The 12,287-nt window shown below is 39.9% G+C and overlaps 1 protein-coding gene across 1 annotated transcript; it reads right to left on the reverse strand.

Moving 5' to 3' along the window:
* Positions 1-9,256: 9,256 nt before the first annotated feature.
* LOC130591037 (uncharacterized) lies at positions 9,257-10,255 on the reverse strand. The gene has a single exon (XM_057393921.1). It carries the CDS (start codon positions 10,253-10,255, stop codon positions 9,257-9,259), a length of 999 nt encoding a protein of 332 aa, XP_057249904.1.
* Between the last annotated feature and the right edge of the window lie 2,032 nt (positions 10,256-12,287).

The following is a 12,287-nucleotide window of genomic DNA, read 5'->3' on the forward strand; positions in this document are numbered from 1 at the left end:
ATAATCTAAGCACAAACCACTTGATTGGCAAGTAGTAAAGGTGCTGTATAGGAATGAAGCTAATTAGAGGGGAGTTCCAACTGAGGATAAGTACTTGAAATTGAAAAGGTAACATAAGTCAGGCTTACAGATTTAATAAGTTCATGCAGATGCTTAGTAAGAGTGTTTACCCGCCAAAAAGGGCACCAAAAAAAACTACTTGCCTAACAACCTTAACACTTACGACTTGCCTTTTAAAACCCAAAATGAACAATATATGGCAAGTAGTAGGGGTGTCGTATAGGAACAAAGAACTTGGTTTGGAGCTAACAACACAAAAGGTTCATGTTCCTATCAGAAGCCCGCTTAATTCCAAAAGAAAGATTAGTTTCATTGGTTCTGCTAGTTCCAACGAATAGCCTTAGGAACCCAGGTCAGGATCTTATTCCGTGCAAGTGCGGTTGTTGGGCCGATTTGTAAGAGGAAGGGTGTTGTGCTCAGGTGATGCGCGATGGGCTCGAATTTGAACATTCCCTGCATTAGTTAACAATTACATTTAGTTAAGAGAAACCTTGTAAGGGGAAGGAAGTTAGGGGACGTTGCTGTACTATTACACAAAGGTAGGTGTCAGTTTGTAAATTGATATAAGTTAACATAAGTATGTTTCACATAATCACAACCATATAAGCAACTACATTACTATTCAAGCTTGGGTTAACATAAGACAATATATTAGATTTTCCTATTCGGCTGGTAACTTTTATTAGATTTTACTATTCTACCTTGTGTTACTATTAGACTGGTGACTTATATTAGATTTAATAAGGTGGGTAACTGTATTGTAAAGTGTCTATACTCACAGTAGTGATCTGAGCATATATCTCAGACGTTGGTAGCTTGAATAGTGCTTCACACTCTTGTGTAAAAGCTGTGAAGGTCATTGCTCCTGTATCATCAGTGGCGTCGAATTTGAAAGTTATCCTATACGAGGGCGGAGGGGACAAATGTGTAAGCATGGACATGAAAATGGTATAGGTAGAACTGTAGGTTTATGAAAGATACCTAGGAGTCGCTATGCATTTCTCTTTGTTGCAGAACTTGCACGTGTAGGAGACGTCGCAATCATTTTCAGTCCGCTTGCCACAATTGTTACAGCCAACATATGGGACAATCCTAGAGCGTTCCGGTTCAGGAATCGTTACCTTGATCCAATGCTTTTCTTCTTGTAGTGTATTTCCTACCTAAGATCATAGAAGAACGATGCATACTACTCAAGTGGTTTGTGAAAGTGATTTCAACGCCACAACAAGGAACACAGAAACGTGGATTTGTTCATTGTGGGTGTGTTCTGAATATATACAACATCATATCACTAACAGGTGCATGTATTACCTCTTTTTGCTTGATCGCATCTATCGTTAGGATTTCATTGTGCTGAGCAGGATTTCAAACCTCACAGATGCGCGCCATACGTTCAAGCACCAGTGGACGTTTTTCTTCAGACATGCAAACATGTTTGGGAACACATTAGATGTATGTTAGCAAAGGGGGTGGGTGAAAGACAGTGTGTATTGTAGGAACATACCATTTGCGGAGCGCATTTGCTCTTTCTCCAACTGGGTTTCGATGGAACTCGGTTGCCATGGTGGTTGACAGTGAAAATCCTGGAAGCAAGGTTTGAGTATTTAGGGGTAAGCACAGCTACATATTTAAAGCAAGGATTTACAATCTGGTATTTCCTGGTTTTCCAGGGGGAAGTGAAGGATTAACTACTCTATAGGGAGCAGGCCACTAACAAGCATTGATGGTAGTCTTAGGGAAGTCAAGTAGAATTAGCCAACATTTTAAATTAAAAGAAGCAGGAATTTAGCTATGAGTAAGTGGTAGTATAGCTTTGCATTTAGATTTATTGTAAGATATCACCTTTGTGGGCAGATGGTTTAAGGGATGTGAAGCCAACAATGAGGGCTGGTCCAACCCATAATTTCAGGAGGCTAGCTTCTGTTCCTGTGAGATCATCCCATACTGATATGGTTAAGGGCTGGTCAGTGCTGCAAAAGGGAAAGGTTGAGCTTTAGTGTTAAAGCGGTTATAAAAGACACGTGCATGCGTGGGGCAGCAATGTAAACCTGGGGTCAGTGATCACAATTTCCCGAACTTGGTGTGCAACACCAGATGCGGTTGTGATTGTCCGCGTTTCCTCAACAAACAAGACTATGCCTAGCACATCTGCACAATGTGAGTACATGGTTAGGATATGTGTGTATGACAATGTACATTAGCAAAGGGAATAGGGCTGAGTACCGAATCGATCGCCAGGATCAGTAGTGCGCGGAATAGCAGCTATCGGTACGTACTCAGGTTCAAACGACTTTGCTTCAGGGTCTAAGGGCTGGATTGTGGCTTGACCGCCAAAACTCATTTGGCAGTCGTCATCCCGAGTGGCATAGCGGCCTAACACCGGTTTCAGGGGTGCATTTGCAATCTCGTACTCCTGATTGCTTTTGAAGACAGATTCATATTCTTCGATCTGGTTCTCAAACAGTGCTTCACGCATTGTGTTGCCCTGACATTCATATCAGAGGTGTGTAAGGTACTTATTATGATGCACAGGTAAATACATGTATGGCAGGCATATGGTGATTTACAAGTAAATGTGGACTGTGGGTGAAGTCATTGGAATAGCAGTCTACATTGTCTGGCCCAAGACTTGAACAATGGGAAATGAAGTATATAATAAGGAAGCTACCTTCTCATCTTCAAAGAGTAATTGTTGGTATCGAGTCTTTTTCTGAGGTGAAATCAGTGTTCGTGATTTTTCCTTGAGCTTCACCTTGACCTTATAGGCCTTTGTTGTGGGAGTCAGTTTGTCGAGATAAGTTTTTTCAGGTTTCATGCTGCAAACAAAGGAGTATGCACAAGTGTGAAAAGGACAAATATAGGAGTTAGCTGGAAAGTATGGTAAAAAAGAAAGAGTTACAAAGGTCCAAGGCAAAGTGTGTTAGTAATACAGTTAAACAGGGAGTTTTTTTTTTTTTTTGTAAAGTGCAAGACTTGTAGTTTTGTTTGTTAGTAAAACGTGGAAACTTGCAAACAATTTAGGAACACAACTTTCAATCTTACCTGTGGGGCACCTTGCCATGCACAAAAATGAATAAGAGAAATGGCTACACATTATAATAATTAAGATAACAAGGTTGCTCAAATTAGATAGATTTTGTTTCCCCCTTGTCAGTTAGTAATTTCAAAAAAAAGTTTGGAAGGATAGTGGATCATGTTGGCAGTAGAACTTGTAGGCTTTTAAGCAATAGGTTGGACATTTTTGTGTCCAATTATATGTTTTTAGAGTAGGTTTGGCATGGCAGAATTTGTATTAGGAAAATAGTTTTGAAATTTAATAATTCTGATAACAAACTTCTCTAAAGGAGATAGTTTTTTGTTTTCTCTTTTAAGTGTTGTTTCCTCATCCCAAAAACTCAGGAACATGATATGCTAAGCAGACATGCTAAACGTTTTTTTCCCCCTAGCAAGAGTGCACAGCACTGACAAGGGAAGCATACATTTCTCTAGGTTGTAAGGAATTAGTTAGTTGTTGCAATGTAGTGTGGAAAAAGAAGGGAAAGCAAATCAGTGGAGTGGACTATGCAGCAATTACATTGAATAACAGCTTAACAGAGGAAAAATTCAGAGCAGGTAAACCATAAATGCTAATAATTGGAAGACATGAGTGTAAAAATGTAAATGTGCCAAACAAAATAGTACAAAAAGCAGTGGAAAGGAGCAGAAGAGGAGTTATTGAAGTAAAAAATAATTATCGGAGCAAGGAAAAAGCCATTGAAAAGCAAACTCACCTTGAATTACTTTGTGAGCTTTAATTTCCTGGAGGGGAGACCGTTGTAAACTACTAAATCTGGTACTCAGGGATTTAAGTATGATATACTTATAAGGTAGAGGTGAGTAAAAAGAGGGAAAAGGAGGACACCTAGTAGGGTGTGAACAGTTTATTGTCGACTTCTTTCTGTCCTTTTGTAGATAAAGTAGCATTGTGGAGATCTTTGAGACATGTATTTGAGTACAGAAGATATGATCTCATCAGTACCAATAGTACAAGAGGTGTACTTTTCCACTGTTATGCTTACCTTTTTCCAGAAAGTATGTGTACTTTTACACTACTTAGTGTGTTAGAAAAGGCAACCAATCCACATGTTCAGTACAAAATAGTAGTTTATTAGTTGGCCGTGGCACTACATTCTATACATATTTATCTATAAAAATGAAGGGAAAATGTAGTACTCTTTTCACCATGGAAACTATTTTCTTTATGGCAGTCTCAATAATAATGCTTTTAGACAGTTTTTTTGAGTTAAGAACAATTAAAGAGTGTTAGAAGTTTGATAGGTAGGCCAATTTAACAGGGAACACACTGTCAATTAAATATATCTGTTTTTTGCTTTTTTTTCAAAGGATGAGCTTGCTGTTCTAGCCAGACAACACTCTAGCATGGCCTGCCCTGGTGGTTTGATTCGCTTAGGATGAGCTTGCTGTTCAAAGGATGAGCTTGCTGTTCTAGCCAGACAACACTCTAGCGGAATCTATTAGACTAACATTAAGAAACTGTCCTTCAACATACACACAATAGAAGTTGAGCAACCGTTAGAGCTGAAGAATAGGGGTAGGGAACAGGCATAAAAGCTATTCAGAAGTCAATATAGAGTTACCTGGTACAAAGGCAAAATTATAGTTATACACTTATACCTGAATCCTTGAGGTGGAGATGGTTTGTAGGAGGAAAGCATTCTTTCTTAGTGCAGCCTTAGAGCAGAGGTATTTTAGTTCTATTTTTGGAATCAATATCTCATTTCACATCTACTTTTCCATTAAAATAGTAGTGAAATACTTTGTCATCCAATTCATATCGTACCAGAGTCTTAACTCAATAACATCAATTATTTTTAATTGATCACAATTTACTAAAACTCTGTGCATTAATTAATCTTTAAAATGATATGAAAGAGTACATATTTTTCTGGTACGAGGGTTTAAACTAATTCATGGTCTAGCAACCAATTCCAATATTTACTTGAAGATATTGAAAGTAGGGGCCTTGTGTGAGAGTAACTCACTACCTACTTAAAAAAAAATAAAGAGAGAATACGTCGATCGCACGTGTGTCTACCGTTTCCAAGAATAAAACGTATGAATTTAACTTATGGGCTATGCCGCATTCACAAGGCTTGGCATACATACATTACATATATATGATATAGCAACAAGCCAACAAGATCATCTACACTCCAAGTTAAGGCATTGAAGACCAACTTTACCAGTGAACTATACATTGTTCTCAATTAAACAACAGCAACACAATATGAATCAGGATACACTGTCAAAAAAATATATGAATCAGGATAAATGTTGATGACGATATGCTTGAAGTCTTATTGATTTTCCAAAACCTGCTAAAATCAATTGCAGGAAAGCAACTTTCCTACTGTGGACTATGTAATTATATATGTGCAGATTTGTTTTTGAGAGTGCAATTCATACTCATGACTCATGAGACAATTTACAGCCCAACAAGAAATCTTGTTGGATAGAACTTATTCAAGGGTCACACAATAATCTTGGAGACCATAGAATCATAGATGATGTATCTAGACATAACAATCAGGTCAATGGGACAGATTTGGACTTGTTTCAAACAATTTCGGGTCCTGCTTAACCATATACTACTTTCTCTGTTTCGTTTTAAATGCAACAAATGGGTATTATTTGTGAGATATAAAATATTCATTTGTTGCATTTAAAACGAATCGGATGAAGTACAAGTTATTTAAAACACAAGATAATAATAAGCAATGATAATTGGATCAAATCGTGTCAAGTTCGGGTTGTTGCCTTCGACTTTCTCTCAATAATTTTAGGTTAGGTTCATATCATATAAATAGACCTAAAACAAAGTATCATGCCATCAAGAATTATATATAAGTCTTGCTAAGGAAACCTACTTCGACATTATTACAAATAACATGAAAAGAAGAGGGAAAACAAAGTACAAGCTTAAACAAAGTAATTGATTATAGGACAGACTACAGTGTAATTGATTAGAAACGTAAGGATCAATCATGCACTCGAAAATGAAAACACTATTAACAAGTCACAGGGTCAAACCCTCATATATTCGTAGTTTTAGGAGTCACTTCAAGTTAAGCAATTACCAAACTGTTTAGGTAGTTACCTGAGGTGTTTTTTTTTTTCCGGGCAAAAGTAAAGTGGAGCAGCACATTAGCAGGAACTACGATGCAAAACGCAATGCAGCACAATAGGTTCACGAGCATGGGTTAAATGTTTAAATAAATGTTCTACAAAATGCCCTTAAGGATGTATGCGAACTTCACGGACAAGATGGCAACTGTTGCACGTAACAAAAAGGTATTTATGTTTGTTTACTGGGAATGCAGGCCTTGATAATTAGAGCACCTATTCAGAGTAGGTCAAACAAAGAAGTAGTCATTTAAGAAGCACTGGTAAGTCCTACAACAATTCCCTGGCTAATTCAACTATTGAACAGATGGTATGTGCGCTATAAGTGTAGTAGCTTCTTTGTAAAATGTTAGTGAAATAAGCGGACTTACCAATGGAGGCAAAAGTTCAAGATATATAGTTCAAACGTTGTTTCTTCCAGTATATCGCAAACCCAAAACACCCTGCAATATAAAGCACGAGTTATTAGTAACAGATTTGTAAGCAAACATACAAAGTTTCAGTGATGGAAATGCAGCAAAGTGTGGCGCACCATGAAGCGGTTGTAACTATATAATGCCAGCCTTTTCTAACACTTTAAAAGAAACTACATTCTTAACAGCAGCGGTTTGATCTTGTGGAGATGAATTTGACAGGACCTTAACTTTACTTGATTTTCGTGCGTGTGACAAGCCAACGTAAAGCTGACCGTGTGAGAAACAAGGCCGGTGCAGATATAAGCCCACTTGGTTGAGGGTTTGACCCTGTGACTTGTTAATAGTCATTGCAAAGCTGAGTTTGATAGGAAATTGTTTTCGTTGGAATTGGAAAGGGTAATTGGCTGAGACAGATGGTCTGAGATTTATGCGGGGCAAAAACACATACTCTCCCCTGTGGTGACCGGTTATAATGACACATTCAATAATGTTGGGGAAGAAGCGTTTACATATCAAGCGCGTACCATTGCACATACCAGAAGCAGGAGCAAGGTTACGTAGCAGAATAACTGGGCTGTCTGCTTTTAACACTAATTCATGGGGGCTCATACCGCCTGGGCAAAGGGTATTTAAAAATTCAGATGGATATATGTTACAAGCGTCATCGAGAAGCATATCAAAACTCTTGTAGATAACTGCTTCTCCAGGGAATTTGTTTATGAGATCATTGTTAATCGCATCAACATCTTCATTCATAGGGGTCAGAATTGCGCGATCTGTGAAAATATTGTCGCAAAAATTCCCTGCATTGATTTCTGGGAAGACGCTTTCCACAAGTTTACCTAGACAATCGGGGCTTGCATCAAATGGGAGAACAATCTGTGAAGGTAATTTAACAGCCGCGACTTCAGCAGTCTGTAAAGATCCATTGCCAAGTGCAAGCAAGAATTCAGAGAATGGTTGGTCTTCTCTAGCACGCATATTTTCAGTTAGGCTGAAGCGCGTCAATGTGGGCCATAGGGCAGATGATACAAGGCTTGCTTCAACAGCTTCAGCTTGAGTGTATGCGGTACAATAGGCAACACCTGCCGGAAATCACCACCAAAAACAATTACTTTGCCTCCAAATGGGACGTTGGGATCACACAAGTCTCGTAGCAATAGATCAAGTGATTCTATGTTTTCCTTTCGTGCCATTGAAGACTCATCCCAAATTATCAAACATGCTTCTTTCAACAGTGCTGCGAGGAGGAAGATGAATGTTGCATATGTGGTCTGTACAAGGAAACCCATGAACACTTGATGTTCAGCTGTGTATATAGTCAGAGATTAATGACTAAGGTCATGTTATGGTTAGGCTTCCAGTACAAACTCAGGACATTACCTCAGTGGATCATGTGGATTCTAAGATCTTACAGAGGATCAAGAACAAGAAGGCAGGTGATGCTTACTGTAATTGCTGCTGTTGGTTATCAGGTCTGGAGAATCAGGAACCAAGCTTATTGGGAGGCTATGATTGATAGTGTAGATAAAAGCTTCAAAAATGTACAGTTTATAGTTAAACATAGATTACAAAGTTGGATACCACAGAAATGTAATTCAGTTGATAGAAGGTGGATTGAGGATTTGTAAAGTCCTTTGCTAAGGCTTGTCTTAGCTGTTGGGTTATGCTTTCACTTATCTGAAAGCTGAGGTTGTAATATGGTTTGTTTTGGTTGCAATATATTACTCACTTACCAAAAAAAAAAAAAACAGTGCTGCGAGGCCGCTTTGTTTGGACACATTGCAGGCTTTCGAAACGGTATGATCAAGAGGTATTTTAAACCGAGAATGTGCAGTACGACCAGTGACTATGTTTGCTGCAGCAATTCCTGATGTTGCCACTGGGAGAACATTTGTTCATTAGTCGTACTTCTGCATATAGTGCTTGGTATAGGTATGTCTTCCCCGTTCCTCCCGGTCCATCTACAAAAAAAAGCAGCACATTTGCCTGTTCGAATGTGGTCCATAATAGAATCAAATGCCTCTTTTTGCTTACAATTCAAATTTTTCCGTGCTTCTTTATACTCAGCTGGTATTGGTGCATCAAGTGCATCAATAATATCTTTAGTTCTTCTAATCTCATCGCTTTCAGGGCCCTTCAAACCATGTAGGTCGAATTCTCCAAAGTTTTTCCCATTTCTTCAAGGAGTCGTTCAACTGATTTTATAGTTAGTTGTGCAACCTTAGAGGGTTCGCGTGGAAATTTTCGCCCAAAGTCTTCAGATAGGTGTGTGTAGAACTGGTGCCACAAGGCTAGAGGGTTTCTAGGTTTGCAGAATATCAAGATCGTTGTAAATAAACGGCGCAGCGCACCAGGCATTTCAATGCCAGTGGCCTCTTGCATGCACTGTACAACAGAATCATCTTCTTCAAGTAGGCCTAATTTCAATGCTGTTTCTTGGAATGATGCACATAGGTAACCGTTCACGGTTCGTAGGTCGTCAAATGACTTAGGCCCACGTACATGGGTTAGAAGGAGGCGGAGGAAATACCGCTCACCCTCCGCAGGCACAACAAATGTTAGGTGGCCAACAACAATTTTTTTTTTGAACTCTTTTAGTCCATGTCTTTGCAGATGCAGTCCACACATAATGTTCTGGGAACTCTGAGTACAAAATGTGATGCATCATCGTGAGTTGCATTCATCTTGAAAAACTCAGTGAGAGACGTGCGCGTTCGTGTATCGTTTGCTACAATGCCAGCAAGTTGTTCTTGCGGTTTGAACTGGACTGTTTGTGCATTAGGCAAATGAATCTGTAAAGGGAGTACAGGAGGATACATTTCAAAGAGGTCGAACGAAAAAATCCTCCAAGCAGCCTCACACGGTGAAACCCATCGCCCAGTTTGAAACTGTTGGATTTCATCAACTGGTTTGGGGTCTTGCTGAGCCGAAACAGCAAAAGATATTTTGTCATGCCCTTTGTAAACATACTTGTATATGTACTTCACTGCTTGGATGGTTAAGCAAACTTCAACATTCAAGTGACAATCAAAAAGAGCAGAGAGGTAAGGGTTGTATGGAATAACCCATCTATTATCCATTGCAAACTTGCGAATAATGGGATTCTGACCATCGTTTCTCCGCCTATAAAGCGGAAAGCCATTCTCATGCGTACTTGTTTCTTCTTGGAATGTCTTTGGATACCCATACTTGCATACTCCTGGGCTACTTTTGTGTTTCATGCAAGGGCATTCAGGGTTCGCTGCGCCACATGGGCCATGCATCATGTGGCTTAAAATTATTTTGCGCAAGTGAGGGTTGCTCTCATCAGGAATTTCAGCACTTATAAACTTGTCAAATACATTAGGTTCTTTAACTTTGTAAGATGGCTTCATAATCAACAATAGATGTGCATGCGGCAAACCCCGCTTTTGAAATTCAACAACATATGTATATGCTGCAATTTCCCCTAACACACTGTCCTCAACTATCAGTTTTTTCAATGCGATTAGTTTTGCGCGGAAAACGCGAGCAACTAAATCTGGCCGGTGCTGAGCTTGCTCACCCGGGGCAAGGTGCTCTTTAATTTCAGGCCAATTTGGATTGCATGTCATTGTAACAAATAGGTCAGGTTTGCCATAGCGTTGCACAAGAGCTATGGCATTTAAGTAGCGTCGTTTCATGTCACGGGGACCGCCAAGAAAATGGGCGGCAGGATGACCCTATGCCCGACATTTGCACCGCTATTCTCACCACCATCAAAGCAGTCTAAGATGCCTTGATACAATTATGCCCTAATTGTTGATTGGTTGTTCCTGAAGAAATCCAAACGCGTGTTTTCAAGCTTAACATACATATCAACGATGAACTGTTGGAACAAGCGACACGCTCGTAAAATGTAGTTCCCAGGCCGCATCTGTAAGACGTATGCGTAGTATGCTCTACAAGAAATCTGGGTCCGGCTTGTTTTAACCTGCGTTGCAACTACACAGGGAGGGTACAAGTTGTAACAAAAAAGCAATTTTGTGGACACAAGGCAGTATAAGCTAGTATTGGAGAAACTAAACTAACCAGCAGCTTCAGCGGATAAGAGGTCATAAACATCGTTGGCCAATGCAGAAGCGATACTCAGCTCAGCAGGAGTATTTTGCCTACGGCGACCACTTTTCTTTTTTTTTAGCCCGTGGTGCCACCCACAATCACCATAAGGGCGAAGCAGGGGGTATTGTAATGGATCATAGCACCCGTAGTAGTGCATGATCCTGTGTTCACGTTCTGCCTTGCCGTGGACAATAATGTGCGGTCCACCAGTTGCACTGGTTGCTGAATCTTCAGCCCATATGACAGCGACCTCTTCAGCAGTTGGGGCATTGTAAACACGCTGGTCAAGGACGGGATCCTTATTTAGGTGTATTTCCGTGTGCTCTACAACGTCTAGCTCGCGCAGGGATCTGAAAAATTTTGCATATGGATTGTACTGCATGATATCCATCAAGATACCTATTACGTCAGGCCTCAATTCAGGGAAAAGCTTCAAACGTTTTGTGATTCGTGTTGCGCATCATAGAAGTACAGTTGAAGAATTGAGGCTTATGGTCATTTGGCAATAGATTAGGTATGAAATGGTAGATTTGGCCATGTAATTTGAATACATAAATGCCTTTTTGAGTGCATGAATCAAAATTGCCACCGAGAGAGCTAAATGTAAACAGGTTTTGTACAGGCGCGAATATGTTCTGAAGTGCACAGCATCATCGTCCTGTGAAGTAAACAGCCTAATGAGCTCTGATGGGAACGAATTGGATGCAATTTCAACGTCACCGTCAGAACAACAGAACCCAGGCGGTTCGTAGAAGAACCTAACTGCAGAACATTTGACACAACGTTCTGCAGGGGGAAGGACCAGTGCTGCTGTTGGCATCTGCTGCCCAACATTCATAGCAGCCCCAACTGGTTGAGCCGTAAAGAACAATAAGTCAACCATATGCACAACACACTATATAGAATTAGAAACAACAAAAGCAAGCTGCGCAGAAGCGTTATTTACTTTTTTTTTTTTTTTTTTACGCTTGACTCGAGTTTGTTTTGGTAGTGCTCCAGCATCAGCTGTGCTGGGTAACATACGAGTCATGGTATATTGTCTAGAGTCAAGCGCCAGGCTCAAAATACCTTCACCACTGGTTCCAACTGCATGTTCTTGCAAGCCTCGCATGCGTTTACTAACACGAGTTGCAGGTGCCTTTGCATTACCTGGGCAAACAAAGCTGTTAAGTATCTAAACTCAACGACAGAGAACGATAACCTACCTTGGAAAAAGGAAAGTAGCGCATGGGGTTTATGTGTTTTGGGTAGGAATCTAACTGTTTGCAGTGTACTTAGAGGCAAGCAGGCTAAGGTAAAATCTCAACTTTAACCTAACAATTGAAGAGACCGGGAACTCTAACCTGAGCTGTGTCTGTTTTTTTAAAAGGAATTCTATGAACAATACAACAATACATGCTAACTTCAGTTATCTAGACCATTGTATGCTGCAGTTACAAGCACCACATATATTGAACCATTTGAAGCAGTAGTTATTGAAAAAGTTTTTTTGAAAGTACCCATAGAAGTGATCTTGGGCGGCGCTTGGATCCAATTTAGGGCGTG

The sequence above is a fragment of the Beta vulgaris genome, chromosome 4 (assembly GCF_026745355.1).
Source record: "Beta vulgaris subsp. vulgaris cultivar EL10 chromosome 4, EL10.2, whole genome shotgun sequence".
NCBI classification, from domain to species: domain Eukaryota; kingdom Viridiplantae; phylum Streptophyta; class Magnoliopsida; order Caryophyllales; family Amaranthaceae; genus Beta; species Beta vulgaris.